Genomic DNA, 20,198 nt, shown 5'->3' with positions numbered 1-20,198 from the left:
AGGCCGCTCTCGGCTCTGTCCGTCACTCTGACTCTGTCTCCTCCCCTCCCCGCCTCTGTCTCTCTGCGCGTTTCTCGGGCAGGTCGGGGCGCTGTGTATAAAAGGAGACATCAGCAGTCAGTTTGTCACTGAGCAGCGACCTGAGTGAAGCAGCATTATGTCTGGCAGAGGGAAAGGAGGCAAAGGACTGGGCAAAGGCGGAGCCAAGCGGCACCGTAAAGTGCTCCGTGATAACATCCAGGGCATCACCAAACCGGCCATCCGGCGTCTGGCTCGCCGTGGCGGCGTCAAGCGGATCTCGGGTCTGATCTACGAGGAGACCCGCGGGGTGCTGAAGGTTTTCCTGGAGAATGTGATCCGGGATGCGGTCACCTACACTGAACACGCCAAGCGCAAGACGGTCACTGCCATGGATGTGGTGTACGCTCTGAAACGCCAGGGCCGCACTCTCTATGGCTTCGGCGGCTGAAAAACTCCCACTGCCTCCTGAGCACAACACAAAGGCTCTTCTAAGAGCCACCCACCGCCTCACAGAGGGAGCCGTGTCCACAACCTTATAATTATTTTTATCGATATATTTGGCTGAGCTACTTTTGAAACAGATTAATCATTCCGCTTGAAATATATATAGCTGCGATTGTGCCTTTCCAGGCGCTGATTACCGTGAATGCTGGATGCATTTATATCGATCTTAATCATTCTGTCCATCTCGGACAGAAATCAGTTCACTCGTTTAGAGAGTCGATTCCGTAATCATGCATTCAAATTTTAACTGAGGGAATTAGATATTAAATGAAACTGAAAGTACATGATCCATGATAGAATTAATTGTAAATAAAATGTTATCAGGCTGATGCTCTGAAATTGGCGGGCGATTCGAAATTACTCGGGCGCCAATCACAGTGCATTCCGATTGAAGTCCGATCGCCAGTTAACAATTTCCCACTTAGTCGTAAATTTTTATTCGCCGCCAGCCTGCATGAAAGTAATCAACCAATCGCAGCAAGGAGATCCTTTAACAGACAGTTGGTGCACAGCCAATCATAAGCGGTGGGACGGCCCTTCCCAGCGGTATAAAGGCCTGTGCTGGAGCCCGTTTCGTCTATCTTGTTCCTGTATTTCAGCCTGTGTCCTCACTCCTGAAGCAGAATGGCCCGCACCAAGCAGACAGCGCGCAAATCGACTGGCGGAAAAGCTCCTCGCAAACAGTTGGCGACCAAAGCGGCGCGGAAGAGCGCTCCTGCCACCGGCGGAGTGAAGAAGCCTCATCGCTACCGGCCCGGCACCGTGGCTCTGAGGGAGATCCGGCGCTACCAGAAATCCACCGAGCTGCTCATCCGCAAACTTCCCTTCCAGCGCCTGGTCCGGGAGATCGCTCAGGACTTCAAAACCGATCTGCGTTTCCAGAGCTCGGCCGTCATGGCCCTGCAGGAGGCAAGTGAGGCTTACCTGGTCGGGCTCTTTGAGGACACTAACCTGTGCGCCATCCACGCCAAGCGAGTCACCATTATGCCCAAGGACATCCAGTTGGCCCGCCGCATCCGCGGGGAGCGCGCCTAAGCCCAGCCTACACACCAAACACCAGAAAAGGCTCTTTTAAGAGCCACTACCACGGCAAAGGAAAGGGCTGTAGCTTGCTCATCATTATTGTAGTTGCGATCTGCCCTGCCGATCGATTTTGCACAAATTGACCCCGAGCATCAGTTCTGTGCAGACAGGGTAATTCAGCGAGAGATAGGAGATAATAGACAATGGACAGTCGGTGCAGGAGTAAGCCATTCACTGCCAGCACCGCCATTCACTGTGATCATGGCTGATCATATACAATCAGTACCCGGTTCCTGCCCTCTCCCCATATCCCTTGACTCCGGGTTCTATAAGACCTCTATCTAATACTCTTGAATGCATCCAGAGATTGAACGCTTCCCTCCCTGTCAGGGTCTCATCTGGCCCTTCACTTCTCCCACAAACCTGTCATGTACAGCTGGTACCGGCAATCTCGGGTTCCGTGTGAGAAGTTCCCCCGGAAAACTCAATCGGACCCGGCGCGGGAATGACAATACTCCGAATCAGCTCTTTTCTGAGATGTGGGTGGCTCTGAGAAGAGCCGTTGGGTTCAGATACACACAAATGGTGGATTCTCAATTCACTTTTTGACTGCTGTCTTCTTGGGTTTCGCGGATTTCGACTTCGGCTTCTTGGCCGCCTTCGTCTTCGGGGCTGCGGCTTTCTTGGGGCTCTTGGGCTTCGGCGCCGCTTTCTTAGCCGCGGGTTTCTTTGCTGCCGCTTTTTTAGCCGCTGGTTTCTTTGCTGCCGCTTTCTTAGCCGCTGGTTTCTTACCTCCCGCTTTTTTAGCCGCTGGTTTCTTACCTCCCGCTTTTTTAGCCGCCGGTTTCTTGGCGCCAAGCTTCTTGCTGGGAGATTTCTTTGCCGCTGGCTTGTTCGCTTTCTTCACCACCTTCACGGCAGTTTCCCCTTTACCGGATTTAAAGGATCCCGAAATACCCGAGCCCTTGGCCTGAACCAAGAAGCCGCTTTCCACTTTCCTCTTGATGCTCATTTTGACCTGGTGGCGACGTTTCGCCACATCGACACCGCTGTCGGCCAGAGCCTTCATGATGGCCACACCGGACATACCCTTCCTATCGTGACAACCCGCCACGATCTTATCGATCTGTTCGCCCAGCGAGGGACCGGTTGGTTTGCTCCGGACAGCCGCCTTCTTCTTGGGAGTCTTCTTTGCGGCGGCGGGTGCGGCTGGAGGAGCCGTTTCGGCGGGTGCTGTCTCGGTCATGTCGGCGACTCTGGTAAATCCTTCTCACAATCAGAACTGAATGAGAAATGAAGCGAAAGGCGGCAGCACAGAGCAATTTAAAGGCAGCGAGCGGACGGGGCGGAGACATCCTGCTGTCAGCTCCCGGCGGCTTCATTTTTCTGTGTTTCTCTCTCCTCAAAAACTCGCCGATTCCAATTCAAATCGGACCCTGCGGAGACTCGGACTAGTCCCTGTCCGTCCCTGAGGCCGGAATGTTCGCTGGAAAGAAAGTTTAATCGGGATTAAAGGCAGCGCTTTCTATTTTAACCCGTTTCATTACTGCATTGCCCGCGTTCTCTCTCCCTATCATTGACCTGTTCTCTGTTTTATGGCTGAAATATTTAATCGAATTAAAACTTTGCGGTTAATTCCCTCTTCTGGAATGATCTGGGGAGTGGGGTGCTTCCATAACAGAGAAATCTTTTCATTTTCTACAGGAGGCGCTGAGAAATCCTACGATGTGTTCGGACTCACAAACACAGTGACACTGGTCTAAGCCGCCCGCTCCTTTAACTCACTCTCTCTGACACAATACACACTCAATGCTGACGGAAATCAGCAAGTCAGGCATCATCAATGGTGGGAATAAACAGCCGACTTTTCGGGCTGAGACCCTTCCTCAGGACTCTGGTGGGAGATGCTGCCGGACTTGCTGGGTTCCTCCAGCATTTTGTCCGCGTTGTTCGCGATTCCCAGAATCTCTTGGCGTTATGCTGACACAATGTTCACATCTGCACCTTCATCGCATTGTACTGCCGTCAAAATAAAATGACAGATTCCTTGTCATATAACACGGTGATAAATGATTCTGATACCAAAGAATAAAGGACAACGGACATTGTCCGACCAACCTCTCTGTGTAACTGAGAACCTCAGATCCCGGAAACATCCTTGGAAATCTTTTCTACACTCTCCACAGTTGAACCACCTTTCCTATAAGGTGACAAGAGCTGTACACAATACAAGTTTGGCCTCCAGTCACTTACACAACTGTAACACAATGTCCCAACTGATATACTCAGTCCTCTGACTAATGAAACCAGCATGTTAAACCCCGTTCTTCACCACCCTGTCTACCAGTGACACTACTTTCAATGAACTGTGTGTGAGAGATTTACCCTTAAATCTCTCCGGCCCATTACACTCCCTAATGACCGACCATTCACAGTGTAAGTTCTACACTGGTTTGAATTTGTGTGCAGTTTTGGTCAACAAATTTGAGGAAGGACATTCTTGCTATTGAGGGAGTGCAACGTGGGTTCACAAGGTTAATTCCCGGAATGGCAGGACTGTCATATGTTGAAAGATTGGAGGGACTGGGCTTGTATACACTGGAATTTAGAAGGATGAGAGGGGATCCGATTGAAACATATAAGATTATTAAGAAATTGGACACACTGAAGGCAGGAAGCATGTTCCCGCTGATGGGTGAGTCCAGAACTAGAGGCCACAGTTTAAGAATAAGTGGTAGGCCATTTAGAACAGAGATGGGGAAAAACTTTTTCACCCAGAGAGTGGTGGATAGATGGAATTCTCTGCCTCAGAAGGCAGTGGAGGCCAAGTCTCAGGATGCTTTCAAGAGAGAGTTAGATACAGCTCTTTTAAATAGCAGGGTCAAGGGATATGGGAAGAGGGCAGGAACGGGGTACTGATTGTGTCTGATCAGCCATGATCACAGTGATTGGTGGTGCTGGCCAGGAGGGCCGAATGGCCTACTCCTGCACCAACTCTCTATTGTCTATTGCAATGTGCACTGCCTCACCATTGAAATGCATTTATCACGCTGTGCTAAATGATCAAGATTGCCCGGTTAAATAAGAAATACAGAATAAACTAAACAGTGTAAAAGAGGCTCAGGGAGGGATGTGATTCTGAAGGTGAGAATGGGAAACCTGGTCCATTCTCGCCTCTTTTACTCTTTAAATATCTGAAAGAAATCCTTATTCCCCTTTATACTATTGGCCAGTTACTTTAATAATTCATCTGTTCTCTCCATATTGCCATTTAGTTACCTTCTGTTCTTTTTAAGTCCACTAATCCTTTAGCTTCCCACTAACTTTTGTGATATTCTCTGCTCTCTCATGTTCCTTTATGCTGCCTTTGTCTTCCATTGTTGGTGATGGTTGCCTCATTCTCTCTTTCAAATATTGTTTCTGCTGAGGGATGAACTGATCCTGCATCTGCCAAATTACTCCTGGAAACTGAAGCTTTTCATACAAAGGTAATCTGGTTAATGCAGGGGATGTCAATATGCCCGATTGCTGTAAGCCTGTTCCCATTACACCTCTGTGTGATTTACCAACATATCTGCTCCACAATATCTGAGCCTATTGGGAGGCCAGCAGTGTAATCCCATCAAAATCACCATTCATCATTTTATTTAAAACCTCCACTTACAAGACCTCATCAAATCCCTCACTTATTACTGTAGTGTTGGTTTCCTTAATCAAACATGCAACATCCCCCCACCTGTCAGGTAGCCTTTAAATGTTTCCCCTTCACCTTAAACAATTGTCTTGTAAATTTATGCTTCCCTACCCTGACACAAAGAGTGATTGTCAACTGATTTTGTAAACCTTTGGATGGTTACCAGACAGTTCCTTAATCTCTCTGGTGAGAAAGAGAGTACCAGGCTGTCCAAACTTCTGCTGATAATTCAAATCCTCCAGTGTAAGTAACACCCTCATCAAACCTCCCTCCACACTTTCCAGCTTCATGACATCCTTCCTGTAGCTGGGTGACTAGAACTGTGCACAATACAGTGCAATCTCACTTTGATGGTGACATCCCAAATCCTGTAACTCAGTTCCCTGACCAATGAAGACAAATAGGCCAAACATCATCTTCACCATCCTGACTACCTGTGTTGTCACTTTCAGTGAATGATGTTGTTGTATTCCATGGACGCTCTCTCTGCAATACTCTCCAAGGAACAAGAATTTTCTGTGCAGCTCCTTCCCTGGTTGGACTTCTCAAAATGCAGGAGCTCACCCTTGTCCACATCAACATTCATCTGTCATTCTTTGGCTGACTTCCCCAGGTCATCTCAATCACGTTGTACTCTCAAAGAATCTTCACTGCCCACTCTACCACCAACAAAGCACTCTGCAACAAATACTAGAATACCCTAACTGAGAGGAATGGAGATGCTGGATGACCAAAAAGATTTAAAGAGAAGCAAGATGTTTATAAAATCAGGGAAGTGGGATTGACCTACAGGAAGAGTCTGATGGCAGATCACCCTTAACATGGAATTGTGGGTGAGGGACTAAGAGAGAACACACTGGAGGCTTCATCCAGTGAGACAGTGTGGATAGAGCTCAGGATAAGAGAGGTGCTTTCACCGATGGAGTTGTGCTACAGGCCTCCCAAATGCCAGCAGGAGGTAAAGAAACTGAAATGTAGCAGGGAATGAAAGATGCAAAGGCAACAGGGTTGTTGCAGAGGGCGACTAATTTCCCCAATGTTGACTGGGACTCCCTTAGACTCAGGGGCTTAGATATCACTGCATATGTTAGAAGAATACTGGGATGTTTCTTAACATAGAAGTGGATAGTCTAACCAGGGAAGACGGTCATCGAAGACATTGTACTGGGAAATGAGCCTGGCCATTGATAAAAGTTTCATTCAGGGAAAAGTAAATAAGCACCAGACTGGACACAGTGGTAATGTGGTCAATCGGGATTATAGCAAAAGGCAACTGTGTTGGACAGGATCTAAGGAGAGCGGAATGTGATTTGTCCAGCCATATTTGACATGTGACTCTCACAACACGCTGGAGGAACTCAGCGGGGGGGGGGGGGGGCAGCATACGTGGAAACGGACAGTCAATGTTTCGGGCCAACAACCTGTGTTGTGCGTGTTGCTTTGACCTCAGCATCTGCAGAGTATTTTGTGTTTGACATGTGACTATTTGCTAAAGGCAATCAGGTCAGAATTCAGACTGTTTCGATGTGTGGAGGAAAGACAAGGATGGTAAAGTCCGGCAGAAGGGCGTGGTAAGAGATGTTATGAATTCAGTCTGAAAGAAAAAGATGAAGAATGTTTCAGGTGTATAAATTGGAGATGGCCTCTGGCAATATGAAGCAAGCAAGAGAGAAGATAGAAGTTTCAAATGGGGACAATAAATGACTGTGGGGAGAAGGGGCACTATGGCGAGAGTACAACAACAAAAGGACAAAGGAGAGAGTTTATGTCTGAAGTGGACGAAGGACTGAACCAGTACTTCACATCACTATTCATCAATGTGGTCATAGAGGATAGTGAGATCAGAGAAGGGAATGCTGATATTCCAGGGCATGTCGTTCCTCAGGCAATAGAGTCAAACCAGGAAATTACTGACTGATGAGGCTTGGATCAATGCTCAGGAAATTGTTCGAGAATATTATTAGACATAGGATCTCTCATAAAAATTAGGAGTGTAAAAGGACGATATATCAAGATTTGGAAGGAAAAGCATGTAAAATCCCCTGAGATTCTCTTGGTTCATTCAGAGGAAAAGGAAATTTAGACTGCATTGTTCCGCTTGGAGATGAGGATGGCCATCTGTGTGTGGAAGTGAAGGAAATGGGAGAGGCTTTCCATGAATGTTTCTGAATTTATTTCATCACTGAGAAAATTATGGAAAGTGATGGAGTTACCAAAATGGCAGGAATCAGCTGTGATTTCTTAGACCACATTCAAATTAGCAGGGATCTATATTGGAAGCCTTAAGATGCATTAAGGCTGTTGAATCTACAGGGCCATATCAGGTACATTCTTGTATTTTGTGAGAAGTTAGAGAATACACTGTGGAGGCCAAGGGAGAGATTGTTGCTTCATCACAGGCACCATTTGAGGTTACATGTGATTGGAGAGTGATTAATGTGGAATTGACAGTTTTGAGGCCAAGTCTGTGGATAAATCAAAAATAGACAGAGAGGCAGGCAGTGTTATGGATGCAGGGAGTCTGCAGTAGCACTTGGACAGATTTCGAGAAAGGACAAAGAAGTGCCAGACAATATACAGTGTAAGGAAGTGTGTGGCCATATCCTCTGGGAGGAGGAATAAAGGCATAGACTCCATCTAATCAGGGAGAGAACAGAAATCAGATGTGTAAAGGGACTTTGGGGGTCCTAGTGCAGGATTCCCTAAAGGTTAATGTGCACGTTTAGATGGTAGTAAGGAAGGCAAATGCAATATATGTATTCATTCCAAGAGAACTAGAATATAAAAGCAAGCATCTAATGCTGAAGCTTTAGTCAGACCTTATTTGAAGTATCATGAGCAGGTTTGGGTCAATTTTCTAACAAAGGCTGTGCTGGCATTGCAGAGGCTGCAGGGGAAATTCACGAGAATGATCCCAAGTCTGAAAGAGTTAGGATTTAACCATCATTTGATGATCTGGGCCTGTACTCACTGGAGTCTAGAAGAATGAAGGATCATCGTATAGAAGCACATTGAATGTTAAAAGGCCTAGGTAGCATTGATATGAGAGGATGTTTCCAATAATGGAATAGCCTAGAACCAGACTACACCCTCAATACAAAGATGCCCCTCTAGAATAGAGATGAGTCAGAAGGTGATCAATCGATGGGTTTCTTTGGCACAGGCGGCCATGAAGGCAGTCAGTAGGTCTATTTAAAGCAGAGGTTAGTGGGATTTAATTACTATTAAGGGCATCAAAGCTTACGGGGAGAAGGCTGAAGAATGGGGTTGGGATGGATAATAAATCAGGCATGATGGAATGATGGAACAGACTGGATGCGCCAAAAGACCTAATCCTGCTCCAATGACTTTAGGTCTTTTGGTTTAATGCTGTGCCATTGTTTAAAAAGGGTAGTGGAAACTAGTCAGGAAACTACAGGCAGGATATCAGTGTTGGGGAATATACTGGAGTGGTTTCTGAGGAACAGGATCTACCAACATTTGGTCTGATTCAAGACAGTCAGCACAGTTTTGTGCAAGGGAAATCATGTCTCACAAATATCTTGCAGCTCTTTCAGGAATTTCACAAGTGCGTAGATGAGGTTAGGGTTGTGAGTGTTGTTATCTGGACATTAGCCAGACCTTTGACTCTGGTCTGGGAGGTTAGATCTGAGAGATGGAATCCAAGGGAGATAATTGATTGGTTTCATAATTGTCTCAGTATCAGGAGGCAGAGGCTGGTGGTTGATGGTTATACCTCAGACTGGAGGTCTCTGTCAAGTGGTGTTCCACTGCACATCGGGACCTTTGTTGTTTGTAATTTATATAAACAATATCCATGTGAATCATAGTTCACCAGAAGTGACACCTCAAGGAGATACAGTGGTGAAGTTGGTGTTGTTTGACCTGCTGTCATTCATCATTCATGGCACAGAGTATAAGAGTTGAGAAGATACGTTGTAGATATACAAGTCTTTGGTGAGGACTGACTGGGGATACTGACTATAGTTTTGATTGCCCTATTATAGCAAAGATGTTCTTAGACAATAGGTGCAGAAGCAGACCATTCGGCCCTTTGAGCCTGCACCGCCATTTTGAGATCATGGCTGATCATCTACTAGCCATACCCGGTTCCTGCCTTGTCCCCATATCCCTTGATTCCACTATCTATAAGATACCTATCTAGTTCCTTCTTGAAAGCATCCAGAGAATTGGTCTCCACTGCCTTCTGAGGCAGTGCATTCCAGATCCCCCCCAGGTCTCTGGGAGAAGAAGTTTTTCCTTAACTCTGTCCTAAATGACCTATCCCTTATTCTCAAGCCATGCCCTCTGGTACTGGACTCTCCCAGCATCTGGAACATACTTTCTGCCTCTTAAACTAGAAAGAGGGCAGAGAAAAAATCTAAATACCAGATGTTTGCTTAGACCTGGGGAGTCTGAGTTAGAAGGACAGTTTGTACAGACTAGTATTTTATTCCCTGGAGCAGAGCAGATTCAGAGGTGATCCCAGTAGAGGTATGGAGATCATGGAGAGCACAGACAGGGTAAAAACAGATAGTTTTTTTCACAGGAAATGGCTGGTAAAAACTAGAAGGTAGGTGTTTCAGATCAGACATAATGGGCAGAGTGTGGTATGTATTTTGAACAAACTGCCAGTGATTGTGGCAGACACATTAGAAACATTTTAAAATCTTGTGATCTGAGCTGGTTGCCACATCTCAGGAATGACAGTTTCAGTTATAAGGTGAGGATGTAGAAACACAGATTGTTTACAAACTGTGTTTGTTCAAACTCCCTTTATCTCTCTTGTTTCAAAGGCTGAGCAGAGACCTTTAAAATAGATAGGTGGACAAGACTCTTTTACACAGCCAGCAAATGTCAAATACTCAAGGGCAAAGCTTCAATTTAAAAGTGGGAGAGGGATTGGTTCAAATAGATTGAGCAGGTGAGTTTCTATTTTTCTCAGAGACTGATGGCTGCCAGGGAAAGGTTCAAGCTGATACACTGGTAATGTTGAAGAGGTGTTTAGTCAGGCAGGAACAGGCAGGGAATGGAGAAGCCCATTCCATCCCCTCTCATTCTTCCAAAGGGCAGCCAGTACAGACCGACCCCATTTCAGTTCGGTCCCTGCCACCCCGCTGGGGGTGGGGGGAAGGAAGCCTCAACGCCACCCCCGGGACCAGGGCGTTCCCCCTTCCTCTCCCGCATCCGTTGCCGAGGAAACGAGTCACAGACAGAGTGCAACATGCAACAACCGAGGGAATCTGCAGATGCTGGAAATCTGAACTACACACACAAAATGCTGGAGGAACTCAGCAGGCCAGACAGCATGTATGGGAAAGCATGTATCGGGCTGAAGGGTCTCGGACCGGGTCTTCCACTGTACTTTTTTTTTTCCATAGACGCTGCCTGGCCTGCTGAGTCCTCCAGCATTTTGTGAGATATAAAGCTGGAGAGATTTGAAAAGATTTTACATTGGTAAAGCACAGTTAGTTTTGGAGATATTGCGGGTATTAATGGCAGAAAATAAAGAGTTAATAGCTAAAAGACGTTTTAGGCACCAGCCTGATAACATGTGGGGTTTCACACTGCTGGCGTACCGTCTACAGATCTGGTCGACACACTGTGGAAAGAAAATTATCACTGGAATGGGTGACCTGGAGCTCTGGTCCCCATCCCCTGCCAATCCCAGGGAACAGGAATGAACCTCCCTGACAGTGTGGAGCAGGTTTACTGGGAGGTTCTTTGGGATGGAACCTATCTGATATAAGACCATAAAATATAGGAGCAGAGTTTGACCCTCTGGCCCATTAAGACATTACTTCCATTTCATCATGGCTGATCCATTTCCCTCTCAGCCCCAATATCCTGACGTCCCCTTAACCCACCATGCCCTGACAAACCAACAATGTATCAACCTCTACCTTAAATATACCCAATGTCGGCCTCTACAGCTGCCTTTGGCATGGAATTCCACAGATTAACCACTCTCTGGATAAATAAATTTCTCCACACCTCCATTTAAATAGACGTCCCTCTAGTCAGAGGCTGTGCCCTCTGTTCCTAGACTCCCCCTCGATAGGAAACATCCTCTTCAGATCCACTCTACCGTGGCCGTTCAACATTCAACAGGTTTCAAAGCAATCCCTTCTCATCCTTATAAATTCCAGTCAGTTCAGGCCCAGCATAATCAAATGGTCTTCATATGATAACCCTTCAATCCGGGAATCATTCTCGTGAACTTCCTCAGAACCCTCTCCAATGTCAGAGTACCTTTCTTAGATAAGGGGCCCAGAATTGCTCACAGTACAAACGAACCTCAAGGAACCTCCTCTGCTACAAAGTTCCTTTGCACATCAGATTTTCATTTTTCTCTCCTCTTAGAGCAATTGGCTATCCTTTCATTTTTTTAGCAATGTCCATGACCATAAACTTCTCAACATGGTATTCCACCTGCCGGATCTTTGCCTATTCTCACAATCTGTCTAAGCCCTTTTGTAGCCTCTCTGCTTCCTCGGCACTGTCTTCTCCCGACCTATTTTGAACTGAAAATGGCCCCAAAGCCATTGTTTCTGTCATCCAAATCTTTGACATATACTATAACATAAAATGCCATTAGTCATTGTGTCAACCAGAAAAGGCTCCCTTTATGCCACTCTTTGCTTCCTGCCAATCAGCCAAGTTGTAATCCATGCTTGTATCTTTCCTGTGTCATAGGCTCTTAATTTAAGCAGCCTCATGTGTGGCACCTTGTCAAAGGCCTTCTAAAAATCCAATTGCACAAGGCACACCCATCCAGTGATTCTCTTTGTCGATCCTGCTTATTTCTTCAAGGAATTTCAACACATTTGACAGGCAGGATAATCCCCTAAAGTAGTGGTCACCAACCATTTTAAGCCCAAGATCCCCTATCTCGGCCTGAGTGAAAGGCAAGATCAACTCCAAATTGATTTGTTACATGCAGGCGCATTGGGTCAGAAAGACTGGAAGTAATACCCCACAACCGGGAAGTAGAAATAATGCATAAACACCAGGGGTGCCCACCCTTTTTTGCACCACGGACCGGTTTAATATTGACAATGATTTTGTGGACCGGCCGACGGGGGTGGTGGGGGGACGGGACGGGATGACGGGAATGAAGCAGGTTCCTTATGTCCAGTCTATCCCGCAATTTAGTTTTCGCGACTCTCAGCACTTAGCGGCTGTCCCGCGCTGCTCACATTTTTTCCTCTGGGAAAAACTCAGTTGGTTCAGGTTTAAGTGCAGAGTGCTTGGACTCAAGGTACCGAAGCAGTTTTGAGAGCTTCATTGCCTCATTAGACAGCCTCCGGGCCCGAACTCCAGCCTCTGCCCCTCCCGCCGCCAGACGCCCTGGCCAGGTGCATCTGGTCGCGGGTGGGGTGAGAGGACAAGTTAAGGGCCCGAGGTCCTCGTGCTGGGGACGTGGCGGTCACAAAACAGAGCGACCGACCGAGTGAGGAGAGCGACAGGCCCGCGCTCGCCCCCCTTGTGGGATCTATCGGCCGACAAAAATTTGTTTCAGTAGATCGCAGCGAGGTAGCTCTTCTGATACATACGAAACCTTGAGCCCAAATTAGGTTGTCTGCTAATATTTTAGCACCGGGTTCCCCACGAACATTCCGTGTGCTAAACAGGTTTAGAGGCGGTTCCCATCTGTCCACAATCCAGGCCAGTAGCATCAGCAGTTCCTACCGGCCGCGCTCCAGGCCAGTAGCGTTGGCGGTGTCCGCCGGCCGCACGAGGCAAACACTGGCGTGAGGGTGTCACTGCGTTTAGGCGACTGATGACCTCGCGTGAGTTCAAGTTCAAAAGTCAGTGTGACAGGGACCGAGGGAAGGTGCAGCTGACTCATATTGTTTCCTCACGCCCCGGTGGTTGGGGACCACTGAAGTACACTGTGTCATGCGGGGGAGCTATGTGCATGCGCACTGAGCAGAAAGAATGGAACTAAAACCCCGCAACCCGGAAACAAACTCTCAACAGTATTTGTGTATTCATTTTTCTTCTTTTGGGATCCACTGGGAAAGTCTCAAATATCGGCCAGTCGATCGCAATCGACGGGTTGGCGACCACTAATCTGGATGATGGGGTGGTAAATTGGATTAGTAAGTATACAGGTGATACTGAGATAGGTGGTGTTGTGGATAATGAAGTAGGATTTCAAAGCTTGCAGAGAGATTTAGGCCGGTTAGAAGAGTGGGCTGAAAGATGGCAGATGGAGTTTAACGCTCATGTGTGAGGTGCTACATTTTGGTAGGACTAATCAAAATAGGACATAGATGGTACATGGTAGGGCATTGAGGAATACAGTAGAACGGAGTGGTCTAAGAATAATGGTGCATCGTTCCCCAAAGGTGGATTATCATGTGGATAGAGTGGTGAAGAAAGCTTTTGGTATGCTGGCCTTTATAAATCGGACCATAGAGTATAGGAGTTGGGATGTAATGTTAAAATTCTACAAGGCATTGGTAAGGCCAAATTTGGAGTATCGTGTACAGTTCTGGTCACTGAATTATAGGAGAGATGTCAACAAAATAGAGAGAGTACAGAGGAAATTTACTAGAATGTTACCTGGGTTTGAGCACCTAAGTTACAGAGAAAGTTAGGTCTTTATTCTTTAAAGCATAGAAGGTTGATAGGGAACTTGATAGAGGCATTTATAATTATGACGTGATAGATAGAGTTGGTGTGGATAGGCTTTTTCCATTGAGAGTAGGGGAGATTCAAACAAAGGGACATGAGTTGAGAGTTAAGAGGCAAAAATTTAGGGATAACACAAGAGGGAACTTCCTTACTCAGAGAGTGGTAGCTGTGTGGAACGACCTTCCAGTAGAAGTGGTAGAGGCAGGTTTGATATTGTCACTTAAAAAAAAAATTGGATAGGTATATGGACAGGAAAGGAATGGAGGGTTATGGGCTGTGTGCAGGTCGGTGGGATTAGGTGAGAGTAAGCGTCCGGCACGGACTAGAAGGGCTGAGATGGCCTGTTTCCCTGCTGTAATTGTTATATGTTATATATAACACTTCGGAGGCAGTGATCACAGTATCATTGAGTCCAACTTGAAATTAGATAGGGAGAGAGTACAGTTTGACATGGCAGTGTTTCAGTGGAGTAAAGGTAGGAACAGTGGTATAAGAGAGGAGTTGGCTAAAGTAAATTGGAAGGAGATGCTGGCAGAAATGGCAGCTGAGCAGCAAAGGTGAGTTTCTGAGAAAAATGAGGGAGATGCAGGATAAGTGTATTCCAGAAACAAATAAATACTCAAATGGCAAAATAGTACAACCATGGCTGACAAGGAAGTCAAAGCTAATGTAAAACCAAAAGGGAGGGCATAAAACAAAGAAAAAATTCAGAATACAGAGGATTGGGAAGCTTCTGACACCTTACAGAGAGCAACCTAAAGAGGATACAGAATAAATCTGCAAGCAAGCTAGCAAATATTATCAAAGTGGATGGCTTAAACTTTTTTAAGTATGTAAAACATAGAGGAGAGATTAGACTGGATATTGCATTGCTAGAAAATAAGGCCAGAGAAATAATAACAGGTGGGGGGGGGGGGGGAAGGAGATGGCAGATGAACTAAATGAGTATTTGGCATCAGTGGAAGTTACTAGTCATGTGCCAGATGTTGAAGGGAGTGAGGGGAGAGAAGGGAGTGCAGTTATTATTATAAGGGAAAGGTGCTCAAAAAGCTGAAAGACCTGAGGGTATATAAGTCACCTGGACCAGATTAACTGAACCCTAGGGTTCTGACAGAGGTAGCGGTAGAGATTGCGGTGCCATTAGTAATGATCTTTCAAAACGTATTGGACTCTGGCATGGTGCTAGGGGACTGGAAAATTGCAAATGTCACTCCACTCTTTAAGAAAGGAGTAAGGCAGCAGAAAGGAAATTATAGACCAGTTAGTCTGACCTCAGCGGTTGGGAAGATGCTGGAGTTAATTGTTCAGGATGAGGTTATGGAGAATTGGAAACACAGGACAAGAAAAGACAAAGTCAGCATGGATTCCTTAAGGGGAAGTCTTGTCTGATGAACCTGTTGGAATTCTTTGAAGAGATTACACGTAAGATAAATAAAGGGGATGCAACAGATGTCATATATTTGGACTTTCAAAAGGCCTTTGACAAGGTGCCACACGAAGCTGCTTACCGATTTAATAGCCCATGGTATTACAGGGAAGTTACTGGCGTGTTTATTGGCTGATTGGTAGAAAGCAGCAAGTGGGAATAAAAGGATCCTTTCTGGTTGTCTGTCAGTGGGTAGTGGTGCTCCACAGGGGTCGGTGTTGGGACCACTTCTTTTTATGCTGTATATCAATGATGTAAATGATGGAATAGATGGATTTGTTGCAAGTTTGCAGATAACAAGAAGGGTAGGTACTGTTCAGGAAACAGGTAGGCTGCAGAAGTACTTTGAAAAATTAGGAGAATTAGCAAGACAATAGCAAATGAATTACAATGTTCGAAAATACATGGTCATGCACGTTAGTCGTAGAAATAAATGTACAGATATTTTCCAAATAGGGAGAAAATCCAAAAATCTGAAATGCGAAGGGACTTGGGAGTCTTTGTGCAGACCAACATAAAGATAACTTGCAGGTAGAGTCGGAGGTGAGGAATGCCAAAGCAATGTTAGCATTCACATCAAGCGGTTAGAATACAAGAGCAGGGATGTGATGCTGAGACTTTATAAGGCATTGGTGAGGCCTCACCTTGAGTATTGTGATGAGCTTTGGCCTCCTCATCCAAGAAAAGATGTACTGGCACTGGAAAGGGTTCAGAAGAGGTTCACAAGGGTGATTCTGGGAATGAAACGGTTATCATTCGAGGAACATTTGATAGCTCTGGGTCTGTACTCACTGGAATTTAGAAGGATTGGGGGGAATCTCATTTCAAATGCTGAAAGGCCTAGACTGAGTAGATGTGGAAAGGATGCATCCTACGGTGGGAGAGTCTAGGACTAGAAGGCACAAAGTCAGGATAGAGGGCTGTCCATTTAAAACAGAAATGCGGAGAAATTCCTTAGCCAGAGGGTGGTGAATTAATGCAATTTATAACCACAGGCAGCTGTGGAGGCCACGACCTTGGGTATATTTAAGGCAGAGCTTGATAGGCTAATAATTGGACACGGCATCAAAGTTTGCAAGGAGAAGACCAGGGAATGGGGATGCAAAGGGAAAGAAAGGGTCTGCCATGATTGAATGGGAGAGTAGACTCGACAGGCCAAATAGCCTAATTCTGCTGCTATGTCGTACGGTCTAACTCAGTAAATCCAAGAAAGACCACACCCAACAGGGTGGCCAAATCACCAATGTGCAAACGACAATAACTTGTGTAAATACAAGAGAGAAAATAATAATAATAGTCATAATTAAATAAATAGAGAACATGAGAAGCTGAATCCTTGAAAGTGAATTGGTAGATTGTGGGCACAAGGAACTCTGCATATGCTGTAAATTCAAGCAACACACACAAAATGCTGGTGGAACACAGCAGGCCAGGCAGCATCTATAAGCAGAAGCACTGTCGATGTTTCAGGCCGAGACCCTTCGTCAGGACTAACTGAAAGGAAAGATAGCAAGAGATTTGAAAGTAGCAGGAGGAGGGTAAAATGCAAAATGATAGGGGAAGACCGAGGGGGTAGGTTGAAGCTGAGGCCCGTAAAGGAGATTGGCAAAAGGGGTACAGAGCTGGAGAAGGAAATGATCATTGTACGGGAGGCCTAGGGAGAAACAAAGGGGGAGGGGAGCACCAGAGGGAGATGGAGAACAGGCAGAGTGGTGGGCAGAAAGAGAGAAAACAAAAGGAGGGGGATAAACAACTAAATATATCAGGGATGGGGTAAGAAGTGGAGGAGGGACATTAACCGAAGTTAGAGAAGTCAATGTTCATGCCATCAGGTTGGAGGCTACCCAGCCGATATATAAGGTGTTGTTCCTCCAACCTGAGTGTGGCTTCATCTTGACAGTAGAGAGTTGAGTATCTCTTACTCTCTTTCCTTTCAGTTAGTCCTGACGAAGGGTCTCGGCCCAAAACGTCAACAGTGCTTCTCCTTATAGATGCTGCCTGCCCTGCTGTGTTCCACCAGCAATTTGTGTGTATTGATAGATTGTGGGAAACAGTTCTGTGGTGAGTTAAGTGAAGTTAAATGTAGTTATCTCCACTGATTCTGGTTTAAGGTGACGCCAGTGAATTTCTTTTTCTGGTAAACGAATAGCCTGTAACATCCCTTTCAACTTGGAGGCAATTTGATGTGGCAGAACCGATGTGAGGCAGCAGGACCGTCACAGAAAGTGAGGAAGACCCGAAGTACGGTTGATTAAACTCTGGGCTGAAATGGAAAAGTCAGGTACAGGCCAAATCGAGGTGGCGGGGACCAGGCCCCAAATCGTATCAAAGCGACTGAACCCAATGTTTGGACGACGATTTAGACGCGGGGCCAGATTGAAAAGGTCAGGTTGTTCTGCCTGAGGCCAGGGACAAGCCGGTTCAGTTTGCTTCTCCACTCTGCACTGAACTAAGCATCTGTGCACAAACTCTCTTTGAGCATTTCAGTTCAAAATGCTACAGAATTTGCTTGTGTTTATTGTTTGCAGGATTTGTCTTTCTTTCTGCACATTGGGTGTTTGATGGTCTTATTTTATTAGTGGCTTCTTTTGGCTTTCTTTGTTTCACAACAGCCTGTTTGAAACAAACCTCAAAGTTGTATAATGTATACGTACTTCAATAATAATTTTACTTTGAACAATGATTCGAAAACCTGATGCTTGAGGGATAAAATAAGGACAAAAATATCACCAACCCAAAAGTGATTCTCTTTTAATTACAGGCCAGGATGCAGAAGAGCGGAAAATGACAAATATCCTTCACCTTTTTAAGAATTGCAATAGGGACAAGCCGAGAAACTATACCCTGGTGACTCCTACATTAGTGGTAGGAATATTATAAATTGCTGATATTATTGGAAAAGATATTTAATGATAGGATCAGCTTGCTTCTGAAAAAGCATAAACAATTTCAGAGTAGCCAATATCGCTTTGCATGGGCAAAGTCCAGTCTTGCCAACATGGCCGAACGTTTTAAGTGACAAATTCAATTGATAAGAGCTGGGTAGTGGGTATAGGACACAAGGACTTTGGTAAAGCTTTCAACAAGAGTCCCACAACAAGATCCGCAGCATGGAAGCACATAACTCAAAAAAAATTTGGTAGAGTTTGGTAAATTTGCTGCCTTTATGGCAGTTATTTAGTTTATAATATTTTCGCTTAGTAATTCGTTTGTTAGCATTCTAGTTAAAGTTAGAATTGTTTTAAGTTGTCTGTGAGATATTGTGGCATGCGATGACGTCACATCCGGTCTCGCTGCGTCCTGTGGGAAAATACCGGTTTGGGAAAAACGGAAAGGTGGGAGAAGATACATGTGCGAGCGCAGCAGCAGCAAAGTTTTCTCTCTACGCACTAGGAAAATAGTGAAAGCAACGCTGTAAGTCATGAGATAATCGACATGTTGAATTAAAATGTTAACGCCGATCCTGTTAAAAGTAACGATGGCCAATAAAGTTTATGTTTTCGTTAGTTAAAGAGTTGCGGATAGTTTGCGTTGAAGTGTACTTAAAGCAGTCAATGGCGTAGGTAGATTCTGACTGTATGCTGCAATTTAATGCAATGTAGTTGTTGTAGTTTTACCTTGCAAGTATTTATGATGTAAATGTAATATCAAGAAGGAAACAAATGCTGTACAAATCTTGTATTGTTTTATCAACAGTTTTCACCATACGTCAATGTGGAAGAGTGAACAGTAAACGGTTAATCTTACTGTGATCCTGTCATTATTGACAAAAGTTTAACTCGGTGTTTAGCTCGTCGTTCAGTTACACCCGAGCGAGAACACTACAGTGAAAAAGCGGCATTATCAGGTGTTTCAAGTGCTGCAATGACAACTCGATCCAGCGTCGTCATTGCCACCCAGTGAGGGGGGCAGTAGGACATCATCAAGTAAGTCCACCCATGCAAGAGCTAAGGCAGAAGCCGCCAGGGTGAGACTGCGCTACGCCAGACAAGAAGCAGATTTGAAAATGGAAGCTGCTGCCAGAGAAGCCGAAAACCAGAAGGAAAAGGCTGCCAGAGAAATGGAAAAGTCTGCCAGAGAAGCCCAAAACCAGTTGGAAAGGGCAAGGATAGCATCAAAGTTAGAAATGCTGACACTGGATCGAGAAGTAGAAGCTGCCAGGGTGGAAGCAGAGTTCATAGAAGATGCTGAAGAAATGAAAGATCTTGTTGACGTAAAATCTACTTCAGAAAAGAACAGATTGGAACGCACAAGCGACTACGTCCAATCTCAAACAGTCTGGAAGATTTGTTCTTCCACTCCATACTTATATGATAACGCCCCACGTCATGAGGAGTCTCAGAGAGACCCAATTGCACCACATCCATCTGAGGAAGACAATTTACCCTCACAACTCCGCGATGAAGTCAAGAATGAAAGAGCTGATGACAAATATTTCTCGACACCAAACTTACACGATTTGGCGAGAAGAGAGGCAAAGGCTGAATTCAGAACAGCAAAGTCCATAACAGAGGTACGCCCTCGGTCATATACCCACCGACATACTTCCCCAGGCCGCAGGCCACTTGCAATTGAACCCCTGGCACAGTATTTAGCACAGCGAGATCTTGCCACTTCAGGACTGTACCAGTTCGACGACAAACCTGAAAATTACCGTGCATGGTACTCCACAATCACCAACGCTATCGACGGAGTCCAGCTCAGAGCAACCCAAGAGTTGGATCTTATGGCGAAATGACTGGGAAAAGAATCATGCAAACAGGTGAGACGCATACGTTCAGTGTACATCAACAACCCCGAGCTAGCCTTAAGAAAAGCATGGGAGGGCTATGCGGCCCCCGAAATTATTGAAGCGGCGCTATACCGACGTCTGGAAAACTTTCCTAA

At 45.6% G+C, this 20,198-nt stretch overlaps 2 protein-coding genes across 2 annotated transcripts in view; one reads left to right on the top strand and one right to left on the bottom strand.

Annotated features, from left to right (window-relative positions):
• Positions 1-157: 157 nt before the first annotated feature.
• LOC132383738 (uncharacterized) overlaps positions 158-20,198 on the top strand; it is a 74,160-nt gene continuing 54,119 nt past the window's right edge. Inside the window, 2 exon segments of the mRNA XM_059954938.1 lie at positions 158-512; positions 1,142-1,478. Of these exon segments, the coding sequence (XP_059810921.1) occupies positions 158-512; positions 1,142-1,478 (692 nt within the window).
• On the bottom strand, positions 2,121-2,794 carry LOC132383750 (histone H1-like). Its single transcript, XM_059954953.1, has one exon. The coding sequence runs from the start codon at positions 2,792-2,794 to the stop codon at positions 2,147-2,149; it is 648 nt and encodes a 215-aa protein (XP_059810936.1). The 3' UTR covers positions 2,121-2,146.

Source organism: Hypanus sabinus, chromosome 31 (assembly GCF_030144855.1).
Source record: "Hypanus sabinus isolate sHypSab1 chromosome 31, sHypSab1.hap1, whole genome shotgun sequence".
In the NCBI taxonomy this organism is placed as follows: domain Eukaryota; kingdom Metazoa; phylum Chordata; class Chondrichthyes; order Myliobatiformes; family Dasyatidae; genus Hypanus; species Hypanus sabinus.
This window is presented reverse-complemented; position numbering and strand designations above follow the sequence as displayed.

Bases quoted from the DNA above. Each gene is read 5' to 3' on its own strand.
- LOC132383750 (XM_059954953.1), bottom strand. From the start codon at position 2,794: ATGACCGAGACAGCACCCGCCGAAACGGCTCCTCCAGCCGCACCCGCC.